Source organism: Petromyzon marinus, unplaced genomic scaffold, assembly GCF_048934315.1.
Source record: "Petromyzon marinus isolate PM22_M1 ecotype Great Lakes invasive population unplaced genomic scaffold, UKy_Petmar_22M1.pri1.0 PM_G_Scaffold_4, whole genome shotgun sequence".
Classification (NCBI taxonomy): domain Eukaryota; kingdom Metazoa; phylum Chordata; class Hyperoartia; order Petromyzontiformes; family Petromyzontidae; genus Petromyzon; species Petromyzon marinus.
Genome location: NW_027422983.1, coordinates 317,779 through 333,397, shown reverse-complemented (window position 1 = coordinate 333,397; position 15,619 = coordinate 317,779). Strand labels below are relative to the sequence as shown.

Sequence of the window (15,619 nt, the reverse complement as noted above, 5' to 3'; positions counted from 1 at the left end):
CATCATCACAGAGCAGGGGAACGTCGTCATCACAGAGCAGGGGAATGTCGTCATCATCACAGAGCAGGGGAACGTCGTCATCATCACAGAGCAGGGGAACGTCATCATCACAGAGAAGGGGAACGTCGTCATCGTCACAGAGCAGGGGAACTTCGTCATCACAGAGCAGGGGAACGTCGTCATCACAGAGCAGGGGAACGTCGTCATCATCACAGAGCAGGGGAACGTCGTCATCATCACAGAGCAGGGGAACGTCATCATCACAGAGCAGGGGAACGTCGTCATCATTACAGAGCAGGGGAACTTCGTCATCACAGAGCAGGGGAACGTCGTCATCACAGAGCAGGGGAACGTCGTCATCACAGAGCAGGGGAACGTCGTCATCACAGAGCAGGGGAACGTCGTCATCACAGAGCAGGGGAACGTCGTCATCACAGAGCAGGGGAACGTCGTCATCACGGAGCAGGGGAACGTCGTCATCACAGAGCAGGGGAACGTCGTCATCATCACAGAGCAGGGGAACGTCGTCATCACAGAGCAGGGGAACGTCGTCATCACAGAGCAGGGGAACGTCATCATCACAGAGCAGGGGAACGTCATCATCACAGAGCAGGGGAACATCGTCATCATCACAGAGCAGGGGAACGTCGTCATCACAGAGCAGGGGAACGTCGTCATCACAGAGCAGGGGAACGTCATCATCACAGAGCAGGGAAACGTCGTCATCACGGAGCAGGGGAACGTCGTCATCACAGAGCAGGGGAACGTCGTCATCATCACAGAGCAGGGGAACGTCGTCATCACAGAGCAGGGGAACGTCGTCATCACAGAGCAGGGGAACGTCGTCATCACAGCAGGGGAACGTCGTCATCACAGAGCAGGGGAACGTCGTCATCATCACAGAGCAGGGGAACGTCGTCATCACAGAGCAGGGGAACGTCGTCATCACAGAGCAGGGGAACGTCGTCATCACAGAGCAGGGGAACGTCGTCATCATCACAGAGCAGGGGAACGTCGTCATCACAGAGCAGGGGAACGTCGTCGTCATCACAGAGCAGGGGAACGTCATCATCATCACAGAGCAGGGGAACGTCGTCATCATCACAGAGCAGGGGAACTTCGTCATCATCACAGAGCAGGGGAACGTCATCATCACAGCGCAGGGGAACGTCGTCATCACAGAGCAGGGGAACGTCGTCGTCATCACAGAGCAGGGGAACGTCGTCATCACAGAGCAGGGGAACGTCATCATCACAGAGCAGGGGAACGTCGTCATCACAGAGCAGGGGAACGTCATCATCACAGAGCAGGGGAACGTCGTCATCACAGAGCAGGGGAACGTTATCATCACAGAGCAGGGGAACGTCGTCATCACAGAGCAGGGGAACGTCGTCATCACAGAGCAGTGGAACGTCATCATCACAGAGCAGGGGAACATCGTCATCACCGAGCAGGGGAACGTCGTCATCACAGAGTAGGGGAACGTCGTCATCACAGAGCAGGGGAACGTCGTCATCACAGAGCAGGGGAACGTCGTCATCACAGAGCAGGGGAACGTCGTCGTCATCACAGAGCAGCTGAGAGTGAAGAGATTGGGGGGGGAGGGGGGCATAAAGGAGGGGGAGCGGGTAAGGGGGGAAGGTGGCATTATATAAAGACACCGCGCGATTTCCAGACTCGCACACAACAACAACACAACAACAACAGCTGCTGCTGCTGCTGCCGCCGACGAGCAATCGGGCTTTGTTTGCCAGCTGCCCGGTTTCCGTTTGACCGGTCCCGGTTGTCAACCATCGCTCCCTCCGGAGTCTCTGACCGCACGTAACGAGTCTCTATGATGCGCGTGCAAGGTGCGCTGCACGACACGGCACGGAGCGTGCTTGACGGAACATGGAGCGGATCCCTGTGTTGTGCAGTGCATTGCTCAACAACACGGCACGGAGCGTGATTGACGGAACATGGAGCGGAGCCCTGTGGTGTGCAGTGCATTGCTGCACAACACGGCACGGAGCGTGATTGACGGAACATGGAGCGTGATTGACGGAACACCGTGACGTGCACCCGGGTGCACGTCACGGTGTTCTCAGCCTTGTCTAGACCACCAGCTCAGAGTGAAGCTGAACGCGGTGGCTGTATCAGGTTTACTATCCCCTATAGTTTAGCCGGCTCAGACAGTTTTTCTTCTCTTTTGATTCACTTTCTCATCATTCACGGAAGGCGTCCGATTTCGATTTGGAGTGGACGAACGGGCTCGCTGACGGACGCCATCCCCGTGACGGAACGACGCCCGGCGGATGAGCGACAGCCGGGCGTGACGGAACGGCGGCAGCCGAAGGCGACGGACGAGGCGGGGGGTCAAGACCGCCGAACAGACGGAGCGGAGGAGACGAGATGGTGGGTGGGGGGGGGCGTTGCGGGCATTGCGACGGCCGTGACGACGATGATGACGACTCGATTGGTGTCTCACATGGGGGGAAGGGAGAGGCAGGGAGGGAGGGAGGTGAGGCAGGGAGGAGAGGCAGGCCAGTGAAGGAGGCAGCAGGGAGTTGACGGCTCACCCATTGCGCGATTCTGTTCACCCAGGCGGAAGTGCAGTTGCTCAAATCGGGCCCTCGGGCAGACCAGGCTCCAGCGACGGCATCGCAGGTGTAGAGAGCCGTGCCTGAAGCGTGCACGCGCACAGAGACAAAGTTCCCCCGTGCGGCCCTTGACAGACGCCGCTGGGCCGAGTGCCATTAGCGAACGCCTCTGAGAGACGGCACGGCACACGATAGGGCGGGCGGCCGGTCGCCTTTGCATCTCCGGTGCTGCTGTTTACAAAGCGCGCCGCGTTACCGCCAACAACGTCTGCAGCAGTTCACCGGGTAAGGCCCACTGAGCTGTACAGCCCCTTTGTTTCAGGAGTCACCTGGCAAACGAATGACGGCTCTGGCGAAAGTGGATCACCGCGCGGGAATTTGTAGCGGCGGCCAAACGCCCCAAACGATGCGTGGCGATTCTCAAATGTGGAGGGGAAAACCGGAGGACCCGGGGAAAAATCCACGGGACCACGGGGAGCGAAACATGCAAACTTCAATCCGCAATGCGTCAGCATTGGGATCGAACCCACGACCACCGGGCGAGGTGGTTAACGTCTAGACCACGGGGGAGCCCAGGGTAGGTTCGTATGTTCGGAACCAATGTTGGCCACGAGCGGGAATCAAACTCAGTTCAATGGGTTCATAGCCCACCAACACATACGAATATACGATCACACATACACACACTCTCACACGTAATCAACATACAATCACACATACACACACTCTCACACATAATCAATATGCAATCACACATACACACACTCTCACACATAATCAATATGCAATCACACATACACACTCTCACACATAATCAATATCCAATCACGCACATTTAAATATACAAGAAGGCACACACATTTACACGCACAATACACAATCGTACACATTTGCACATATAGGTAATTCATCGATTTAGTCTGAGTTCACCTAAGGGATGCCCAAGACTCTGGTCAGATATCAATCGCCACCGATGCTGCGGCTGGAAAATCCAATTCAGATCGCCGGGTTCGAAGCGCAGTGCGCCAACAGTGGAGTCGCCGCTCCCCACCTCACGTGATTGATCCACGCGCACACACAGCGTGTGCACAAACACCCACACACGCACGCGTTCACACACAGACACACACACAGATCCCTCTGTAGCCTACATAGACCATTGTCTCCCCAGTACACACACACACAGATCCCTCTGTAGCCTACATAGACCATTGTCTCCCTAGTACACACACACAGATCCCTCTGTAGCCTACATAGACCATTGTCTCCCTAGTACACACACACACACAGATCCCTCTGTAGCCTACATAGACCATTGTCTCCCCAGTACACACACACACAAAGATCCCTCTGTAGCCTACATAGACCATTGTCTCCCTAGTACACACACACACACAGATCCCTCTGTAGCCTACATAGACCATTGTCTCCCTAGTACACACACACACACACAGATCCCTCTGTAGCCTACATAGACCATTGTCTCCCCAGTACACACACACACAGATCCCTCTGTAGCCTACATAGACCATTGTCTCCCTAGTACACACACACACACAGATCCCTCTGTAGCCTACATAGACCATTGTCTCCCTAGTACACACACACACACAGATCCCTCTGTAGCCTACATTGACCATTGTCTCCCTAGTACACACACACACAGATCCCTCTGTAGCTTACATAGACCATTGTCTCCCTAGTATACACACACACAGATCCCTCTGTAGCCTACATAGACCATTGTCTCCTTAGTACACACACACAAATCCCTCTGTAGCCTACATAGACCATTGTCTCCCTAGTACACACACACACACAGATCCCTCTGTAGCCTACATAGACCATTGTCTCCCTAGTACACACACACACAGATCCCTCTGTAGCCTACATAGACCATTGTTTCCCTAGTACACACACACACACAGATCCCTCTGTAACCTACATAGACCATTGTCTCCCTAGTACACACACACACAGATCCCTCTGTAGCCTACATAGACCATTGTCTCCCCAGTACACACACACACAGATCCCTCTGTAGCCTACATAGACCATTGTCTCCCAAGTACACACCCACACACAGATCCCTCTGTAACCTACATAGACCATTGTCTCCCCAGTACACACACACACACAGATCCCTCTGTAGCTTACATACACCATTGTCTCCCTAGTACACACACACACACAGATCCCTCTGTAGCCTACATAGACCATTGTCTCCCCAGTACACACACACAGATCCCTCTGTAGCCTACATAGACCATTGTCTCCCTAGTACACACACACACACAGATCCCTCTGTAGCCTACATAGACCATTGTTTCCCTAGTACACACACACACACAGATCCCTCTGTAGCCTACATAGACCATTGTCTCCTTAGTACACACACACACAGATCCCTCTGTAGCCTACATAGACCATTGTCTCCCCATTACACACACACACAGATCCCTCTATAGCCTACATAGACCATTGTCTCCCTAGTACACACACACACACACAGATCCCTCTGTAGCCTACATAGACCATTGTCTCCCCAGTACACACACACACAAAGATCCCTCTGTAGCCTACATAGACCATTGTCTCCCTAGTACACACACCCACACACAGATCCCTCTGTAACCTACATAGACCATTGTCTCCCTAGTACACACACACACACACACAGATCCCTCTGTAGCCTACATAGACCATTGTCTCCCTAGTACACACACACAGATCCCTTTGTAGCCTACATAGACCACTGTCTCCCTAAGTACACACACACAGATCCCTCTGTAGCCTACATAGACCATTGTCTCCCTAGTACACACACACACAGATCCCTCTGTAGCCTACATAGACCATTGTCTCCCTAGTACACACACACAGATCCCTCTGTAGCCTACATAGACCATTGTCTCTCCAGTACACACACACACAGATCCCTCTGTAGCCTACATAGACCATTGTCTCCCTAGTACACACACACACAGATCCCCCTGTAGCCTACATAGACCATTGTCTCCCTAGTACACACACACAGATCCCTCTGTAGCCTACATAGACCATTGTCTCCCCAGTACACACACACACACAGATCCCTCTGTAGCCTACATAGACCATTGTCTCCCTAGTACACACACACACACAAATAATCCTCTGGAGCCTATACACTACACTACTATACACTACACTACTATACACTACACTACACACTACTATATACTACACTATACACTACACTATACACTACTATACACGACACTATACACGACACTATACACTACACTATACACTACACACTAGTGCTGTACTAGTGACGAATTGGCAAGTGACGTGACAACCCTTACTAGTTGGTTGCGTCGGGTGGTGGCGGGTTTAAGGACACACACTGATACATTTACACGATCTAACCCCCCAAAAAAACTCCACTATTGGTGAGAATGTGTGTGATTGGATGTGGTTTTCCCACGTGATATCCTCAAGGCAACATTGCTGAGCGGTGCTTGAGCCCCACATCCCATCTAGCCACGTCTCACCACCTCCCACACTCCACAAAGACAAAAGGACCCCCGCGTGTAACCTTAACAGACCGTTGCACCAAGTGGCTGTTAGCGAGAAGCAACGAATGAAGGCCGTCAAGGCACACGAGAGGGGTGGGTGGCAAGCACCACGCCCGGCCGCCTTTGTCTCCCCAGTGGAGATGTTTTTTTACTAATCGCTGCAGGTACTAATTTGAGGCCGAGTCGACCAAGCGGAGGCCCGGGACGAGTTCAGATGATGGTCACTGGCTGTTGGTGGCCGTGAGCGGGAATCAAATTCGGGTCGCCGGGTTCGTAGCGCAGCGTAGCGCTGACCGCTGCACCGCCGCTCCCCACCCCGCACGGAGGGAGGCACAGACACAGACTGAGACAGCGAGACAAAGGGAGATGGGTAGGGGGGGGTGGATACAGAGAGAAAGAGAGACTGAGATAAGCAGGAGATAGACAACCGGAGAGAGATAGACAGAGAAGCACAAAGAGATAAAGATACAGAGATAGGGTGACAGAGAAAAACAGATAGGTAGAGAGAGATAGAGAGAGAGGCACAAAGAGATAAAGATACAGAGATAGGGTGACAGAGAAAATAGATAGGTAGAGAGAGATAGACAGAGAGAGTTCTACAGAAATAAAAGCATGAGACGCAAAAACGGAGAGCGAGGGGACGGGGGGCAGAGAGAGCGACACACACAGACACACACACAGACACACACACAGACACACACACAGACACAGACACACACACAGACAGACACAGACACACACAGACACACACATACAGACACACAAACAGACACACACACACAGACACACAAACAGACACACACACAGACACACAGACACACACACAGTTACACACACAGACACACACACAGACACACACTCAGACACACACAGACACACACACAGACAGACACAGACACACACAGACACACACACAGACACACACACAGACACACACACAGACACACACACACAGACACACACACACAGACACACAAACAGACACACACACACAGACACACAAACAGACACACACACAGACACACACACACAGACACACACACAGTCACACACACAGACACACACACAGACACACACACAGACACACACTCAGACACACACAGACACACACACAGACACACACACAGACGCACACAGAGTCACACACACAGACACACACAGACACACACACAAACACACACACAGATACACACGCAGACGCACACACAGTGACACACACACACACACAGATACACACACAGACACACACACAGATACACACACAGACACACACACACAGATAAATAGAAAGAAAGATGGAGATAGGAAGATGTGAAGCAGACACGCAGATAGAGACACTGATACAGAGGAAGATTTGGGAGACAGAGACACGGAGATAGAGGGAGACGTGAGAGACAGAGACGCAGATAGAGACTCGGAGACAGGGGGAGACAGAGGGAGATGTGAGAGACAGAGACGCAGATAGAGACTCGGAGACAGGGGGAGACAGAGGGAGACGTGAGAGACAGAGACACAGATAGAGACTCGGAGACAGGGGGAGACAGAGGGAGACGTGAGAGACAGAGACGCAGCTAGAGAGTCGGAGACAGGGGGCGACAGAGAGAGACGTGAGAGACAGAGACGCAGATAGAGACTCGGAGACACGGGGAGACAGAGGGAGACGTGAGAGACAGAGACACAGCTAGAGACTCGGAGACAGGGGGAGACAGAGGGAGACGTGAGAGACAGAGACGCTGCTAGAGACTCGGAGACACGGGGAGACAGAGGGAGACGTGACAGACAGAGACGCAGATAGAGACTCGGAGACACGGGGAGACAGAGGGAGACGTGAGAGACAGAGACACAGCTAGAGACTCGGAGATAGAGGGAGACAGAGGGAGACGTGAGAGACAGAGACGCAGATAGAGACCAGGAGACAGGGGGAGACAGAGGGAGACGTGAGAGACAGAGACACAGCTAGAGACCCGGAGACAGGGGGAGACAGAGGGAGACGTGAGAGACAGAGACGCAGATAGAGACTCGGAGACAGGGGGAGACAGAGGGAGACGTGAGAGACAGAGACGCAGCTAGAGACCCGGAGACAGAGGGAGACAGAGGGAGACGTGAGAGACAGAGACGCAGATAGAGACTCGGAGACAGAGGGAGACAGAGGGAGACGGGCGGAGGCGGAGGGCGGGCGGACTCACCGACGGCACCCGCAGGACAGGGCCTCTCCGCCGTCTTGCCCGGCGGCAGCTGGGGCCACTGGACGGCGTGGGCGAGCGTGGGGGGACAGAATGCGGGGTCGCGGGTGCCGCCCTCGCCGCCGTCAGCGGGCGCCGCGTCTCCCGGTTTCACGTCGGTCGTGTCCTGCGGTGGCGTTAAAGAGTGGAGCGCAGCGTTGCAAGTGTTGAACCTCTTTCGCCAACCGTGCAGAGCCAACCGTGCTAATCGGAGGTGCGGTGCGCCAACCGCCACCGCTCACCACCACTACCATCAGCAACAACAACGCCACCACCACAGTCGCCACTACCACTGCCAACAAATATAAAGATCCCCCACCCCCCCGTATAACCTTTAACAGACTGTAGGGGCAAGTGCTGTTCGCGAGCAGCTATGAAGGCCGGCACGGCACGCAAGGGGATGGGTGGCCAGCACCATGCCCGACCGCCTGCGGTGATGTTTTTACGCACCGTACCAGCTAATTATTTGAGGCTGAGTCGACCTAGGAGAGGAGTCCCAGGACCGGTTCAGATAATCGTCACCGGTGTTGGCCGTGAGCGGGAATCGAACTCGGGGTCGCCGGGTTCATAGCGCGGCGTAGCGCTAACCGCCGCACCACCGCTCCCCACCACTATCACCACCACCACCACTACTGCCAACACTCTTGCTGCTACCACCACCGTTACCACCACCGTCACCTGCAGCAGTTGCGCAGGGATGGGCGGCACCGTCGCCACGCGGCTCCGCGGAGGACTTGCGGTGCCGCCTCCGCTGGAAGGCCCCGACGTCGAAATCTCGTGCACTGCATTGTGGGAAACGCAAAGAACAAAACGACCGCATTGATGACACGGGCGCGACCGGCTAACATTTACACAGTCGACGGCGGCAAGAGCAGCGACGGCCGGCCGCTCCATTCGACACCGCCTATTGGCACGATCGGCTACGTACGGCGCGGAAAAAGTTCAACGTGCAAACATTCACAACCCAAGCGCAGCGGCGCAGGGCTACCAAACGTCCTGCACTGGCCGAACGTTCCCCGGTTTCAGGAAGGCCATCCCCGGTGTCCCAAAGAGTTCAAAGCTTGAGCCGCTTCAAAGTTTTCTGGCCTCATGCTCGACCCGTGGGGGGGGGGGGGGCAGCTGGCGAGCGCAACGTCAGAGACAAAAGCCAAGGAGGAGGCCTCCTCACGCACCTCCGATTAGCGCAGTCGGCCACGCGGGGCGCGAGAGAAAGTTCCAACGTACCGCCCCGATCGCTACCGTCGAACAAAGTCGGTCACCGTGTGAAAAACAAGAATAGGCTTGACCCCTTTCTGGCACTAAAACAGGAGGTGTTAAGATGCTCAAACACTAAAACAGACGAAACCCCACACAAGCAATCACGTCCGAAATAACCGCGCACATATCTGTGGTGAACTTGCAAACGGAAACATCACGCTCTGGTAGTATGTGATGCACTGTCTTTGAAACGTATTGGCCTGCACCAGAGACAGCCGTCTTAATGGCCCAGTCCCATCAGTGTCTCACCAGAGAATGCCGAAAGGTGACCAGGACAAGGACAACGGTACTATCGGAGCCTTGATATCTCGGGGGTGAGCAGCTACACCATCGGGAAATATTGTTTTGCCAGTATCAAAAGTATTGAAAGATAAGAATAGGTTTTAGCCCTTTCTGCCAATAACACAGGAGGTTTGATTCAAAGCTTCCGTGACTGCAGGGATTCATATTCTTGGTTCTTTTGGTAAAGTCACCACCATGTAGAAGGGAAACAATAAAATAATAAAAATATAAAACAATAAAATTCTCACGACGTTTCGACTGCAACACAAAGCAATCATCATCAGGTGTGAAAACCACAGCAAGAAAAAACCACAGCAAGAACATTTTCTTGCTCTGGTTTTCACACCTGATGACGATTGCTTGGTGTTGCAGTCGAAACGTCGTGAGAATTTTATTGTTTTTTTTATATTTTTATAATGGCGAAAATATGGGTGGATTCTTTCAGACAGCATACATAAAAACAAATTTCGTCTCCCCCCTCCTCTTTTCAAAAAATAGATGGACTAGTCCTGGGCAAACTGCCAATCGCTGCGCGTGACGCAAACGTTATTTTTTAAATATATAAATAAATAAATAAATATGCCGTTTTCAAAATACATTTATGCAAACCGACACACCTGATGATGACCGTTTGAGTTATGGTCGAAACGTCGTGAGAATTTTTTATTGTTTTATATATATTTTGTTATTTTGTTGTTTCTCTTCAACGTGACTTTACCGAAAAAACTAAGAATATGAATTACTGCAGTCACGAAAGCTTTAAATCAAAATTTAATATCATCCCTCTTTTTTAATTGAGATAATTCAAAACGTTCGTCTTTGCTGATGTTGCTGGGTGGCAACTTAGCGTTTTTGAGGGTTGCAGCGATTTCAGATCTTGCTACGTCTGCAGCGATGGGACTCAAGCCCTTGAGTGCAACGTCGACATGGGCAAAGATATCATTAACCGGTAAGTGTCTCGGTGTGACAGCAAAGTTTAGACCTTTAGCTAAAACGGATTTCAGACCATCAGAAATGGAACTGTTACTGCGATTAATTACGACTTTGTTGACGTCTATCTTTTCGGTGTGTGGGTCCGATTATTTGCTGGAGAGGTGCTTGAATTTGGAAATCAAATTGTCCCTACATTTGGTCGACATGGTGGCAGCCGAAGAGATAGTCATATTGTCTACATGTTCCCAATCCGATGTAGACATTGTTGCTGTCAATGTTAAGTGTGATTTGTAGAGTGTCTTGTCTAACTGATCGAGTTCGGTGCGTGTAAGTCTGATTTTTTCCGAGATAAGAGCAAAGCTAGTTCTAGTTAGAATTCGTTTTGCATTGAGAGAAGTTGCAACAGAAGAGGTTAGTGTAAATGCGGTTGGTATTACCTTAGAGTCGCGGCATCTCTTCAGAAAGGTGAGAGACTCGATTAGTTGAGCCTTCTTATCCCGGAGTCTGTTGAATGATCTTAAGGATGTGTGAAATCCCTCCTCGTAGAGGCGGTTAAATTTCGATTTAAAGCTTTCGTGACTGCAAGGATTCATCTTCTTTGGTTCTTTCGGTAAAGTCACGTAGAATGAGAATAAAATAATAAATTGATAAAATAAAATAACACAATAATATTCTCACGACGTTTCGGCCACAACACAAGCGGCCTTCATCAGGTGAAGGGACGAGACTGTCTGGTAGGACAGCGCTGGAGTGAAAAAAAGCCACGTTCAGATCACGACCTTTAAGCTGTGTCAGAAGAAACAAAGCGCCTTGACAAAGGAATTAGCATATAATTTAGCATTGAAATGGCTGAGTGATTAGCTTGTGACTGGTCACAGAAATGGCTATGTTAAAGTTAAAGCATACACATCCGCAGAGGCACCCCTTGACAAAGGAATTAGCATAGAATTTAGCATTGAAATAGCTAAGTTAAAGCATACACATCCGCAGAGGCACCCCTTGACAAAGGAATTAGCATAGAATTTAGCATTGAAATAGCTGAGTGATTAGCTTGTAACTGGTCACAGAAATATCTATGTTTAAAGTCAGAGCATACACATTCACCGTGGCACCTAGTACAAATCAAACGGGAGAATTTAACATTGAAATAACTAGGCGAATTTAGCATTGAAATAACTGAGTGATTAGCTAGTGACTGGTCACAGAAATGGCTATGTTGAAGTCAAGATCTACACATCTGAGCTATTCACAGTAACTGGGTATACAATACAATGTATAATGAATACTACATAGTGAACCAATAAAAAACTAAAATATAAATTACCTTAATGTTATCAATGAACTCTATATTCTCCAATCAGCTAAGCTACCAACAATAAGTCGTTATATATCACAATGCTATATGGCGAAAAAATGGGTGGATTCTTACCCTCAACTTTAGCAACACGGATAGCTACGGGCCCCATTCAGACGGACGAGTTCATCCAAGGTCGGAACAGAGGAGGGGGAGAGAGACAGCTGCGAGGCGCTATTATACTCCATGTTGTAAACCATACCATTAACCGTGGTGTGAGAGGTATTAAGAGTCAATGCTGGTGAAAGAGCTGCGGTCTGAAGGTCATCGTAAAATACAATTAATTAAGAACGGAAATGGTTTAAAACATCTTTCCAATGGTTACTAAGCCAGAATCCATCTTCTCGGTTGAAATTGTCTCTGTGCTTGTATATGTGAATGGCCTCATGAACGAATCTCTCATGGTAGCCGGTTGCTTTGCAAAGAACCTCCGTCTTGGAGAAGTCAATGTCATGTGAGCCCACTGAATTATAACAGTGATCTGCCATGGCAGAGGAGTTCGTCCTACCGTGTTTCAAGTCTGCTTTATGTTCACGGATGCGGTCCGAGATATGTCGTTTGGTTTCTCCAATGTAGCTACTACCACAGAGGCACTTTAGTTTGTAAACCCCCGGGTACTGTATGTCTGGAACAGCATCTTTTACAGATGGAACCAGATCACGGATTTTATGTATTGTGTTGAATCGGACCTGGATCTTGTGTTTATTCAGGATTTTGGAGATCTTTTTAGTGACCCCTGCAATGTAGGGTAAGGTGATGGTTTTGAGTGGCTCCACAAGAGAATCCTTCTTCATGACTGGAGTGATGGCTTTGCGGATTGTGTAGTCGGAGTAACCATTAGCCCTGAGAGCCTGGTGTACGTGCCTGAGTTCACTGGTAATGTGTTCCTGGTCGGAAATGCATTGGGCTCTATGGTATAGAGTCTTGATGAGGGAGTTCTTCTGGAATGGATGGTGGTGGGAATCCGGTTTCAAGTAAGCATCTGTATGTGTGGCTTTCCTGTAGACAGAGTGGCTCATTGAACCATCATGTCTCCTTTTAATTAAGACATCCAAAAAGGGGAGTTTGCCATCTTTTTCGACCTCCATGGTAAATCTGATGGCTGGGTGTATGGAATTGATGTGGTCGCGGAATTGGTCTAGAGCAGGCTGGCCATGTGGCCAGATGACAAAGATGTCATCCACGTACCTCTTCCATAAGGTCGGGCGTAGAGTGGCAGTCTGGATGGCGTCAGTTTCAAAATTTTCCATGAATACGTTGGCTACACCTGGAGATAGGGGGGAGCCCATTGGGGTGCCCTCAGTTTGTTTGTAGAAAGTTCCATTCCAGGTGAAGTATGTGTTGGTTAAGCAATGTCTCACAAGGGGGGGTACACCCACACACCGAAAAGATAGACGTCAACAAAGTCGTAATTAATCGCAGTAACAGTTCCATTTCTGATGGTCTGAAATCCCTTTTAAGCTAAAGGTCTAAAATTTGCTGTCACCCCGAGACACTTACCGGTTAACGACATCATTGCCCATGTCGACGTTGCACTCAAGGGCTTGAGTCCCATCGCTGCAGACGTAGCAAGATCTGAAATCGCTGCAACCCTCAAAAACGCTAAGTTGCCACCCAGCAACATCAGCAAAGACGAACGTTTTGAATTATCTCAATTAAAAAGAGGGATGATATTGTCGTCCTCTCAGCCGACAAGGGCAATGCCACTGTCATCATGGACAAAACAGAATATAACAACAAAATTCAAGAACTACTCAACGATGGCAGCTATACAAAAATAAAAAGAGATCCCACCAACAGCCTGGTTACCAAAACGAACAAAATCATCTCTGATTCAACAGAATTAATTGATGAGACCAAACAGTTCTCGTTGAAACCCTCTGCTGCCAGACCACCAAGATTATATGGCCTTCCAAAGATACACAAAGAAGATACACCCCTTCGTCCCATCGTCTCTACTATCAACTCCCCCACCTATAAACTGGCACGTTTTCTTGCTGATATACTGCGACCTTTCACTGGAAAAACCACCTCTGCGGTACTAAATTCTACTCACCTGGTATCGACAATCAAAGGCATTTCCCTGTCCCCAGACGACCTGCTTGTCAGTTTTGATGTGGTGTCCTTGTTCACCAAAGTCCCGGTACCTGACAACATCACTATCATTGAAGACCTGGTTCATCAAGGACTGCACACTGATGTTCCCCCCCTGGTGAGACATTGCTTAACCAACACATACTTCACCTGGAATGGAACTTTCTACAAACAAACTGAGGGCACCCCAATGGGCTCCCCCCTATCTCCGGTTGTAGCCAACGTATTCATGGAAAAAATTGAAACTGACGCCATCCAGACTGCCACTCTACGCCCGACCTTATGGAAGAGGTACGTGGATGACACCTTTGTCATCTGGCCACATGGCCAGCCTGCTCTAGACCAATTCCGTGACCACATCAATTCCATACACCCAGCCATCAGATTTACCATGGAGGTCGAAAAAGATGGCAAAATACCCTTTTTGGATGTCTTAATTAAAAGGAGACATGATGGTTCAATGAGCCACTCTGTCTACAGGAAAGCCACCCATATAGATGCTTACTTGAAACTGGATTCCCACCACCATCCATTCCAGAAGAACTCCCTCATCAAGACTCTATACCATAGAGCCCAATGCATTTCCGACCAGGAACACATTACCAGTGAACTCAAGCACGTACACCAGGCTCTCAGGGCTAATGGTTACTCCGACTACACAATCCGCAAAGCCATCACTCCAGTCATGAAGAAGGATTCTCTTGTGGAGACACTCAAAACCATCACCTTACCCTGCATTGCAGGGGTCACTAAAAAGATCTCCAAAATCCTAAATAAACACAAGATCCAGGTCCGATTCAACACAACACATAAAATCCGTGATCTAGTTCCATCTGTAAAAGATGCTGGTCCAGACATACAGTACCCGGGCGTTTACAAACTAAAGTGCCTCTGTGGTAGTATCTACATTGGAGAAACCAAACGACATATCTCGGACCGCATCCGTGAACATAAAGCAGACTTGAAACACGGTAGGATGAACTCTACTGCCATGGCAGATCACTGTTATAATTCAGTGGGCTCACATGACATTGACTTCTCCAAGACGGAGGTTCTTTGCAAACCAACCGGCTACCATGAGAGATTCGTTCATGAGGCCATTCACATATACAAGCACAGAGACAATTTCAACCGAGAAGATGGATTCTGGCTTAGTAACCATTGGAAAGATGTTTCAAACCATTTCCGTTCTTAATTAATTGTATTTTACGATGACCTTCAGACCGCAGCTCTTTCACCAGCATTGACTCTTAATACCTCTCACACCACGGTTAATGGTATGGTTTACAACATGGAGTATAATAGCGCCTCGCAGCTGTCTCTCTCCCCCTCCTCTGTTCC

At 50.0% G+C, this 15,619-nt stretch overlaps 1 protein-coding gene across 1 annotated transcript in view; it reads right to left on the bottom strand.

Annotated features, from left to right (window-relative positions):
- LOC142916540 (adhesion G protein-coupled receptor L3-like) overlaps positions 1–15,619 on the bottom strand; it is a 46,006-nt gene that overhangs the window by 10,957 nt on the left and 19,430 nt on the right. The window contains exons 4-6 of the mRNA XM_076061662.1: positions 9,037–9,140; positions 8,323–8,485; positions 2,559–2,662 (exon numbers count right to left, since the gene is read on the bottom strand). Coding sequence (XP_075917777.1) covers positions 2,559–2,662; positions 8,323–8,485; positions 9,037–9,140 — 371 coding nt within the window. The remainder of the gene's footprint in view (positions 1–2,558; positions 2,663–8,322; positions 8,486–9,036; positions 9,141–15,619) is intronic.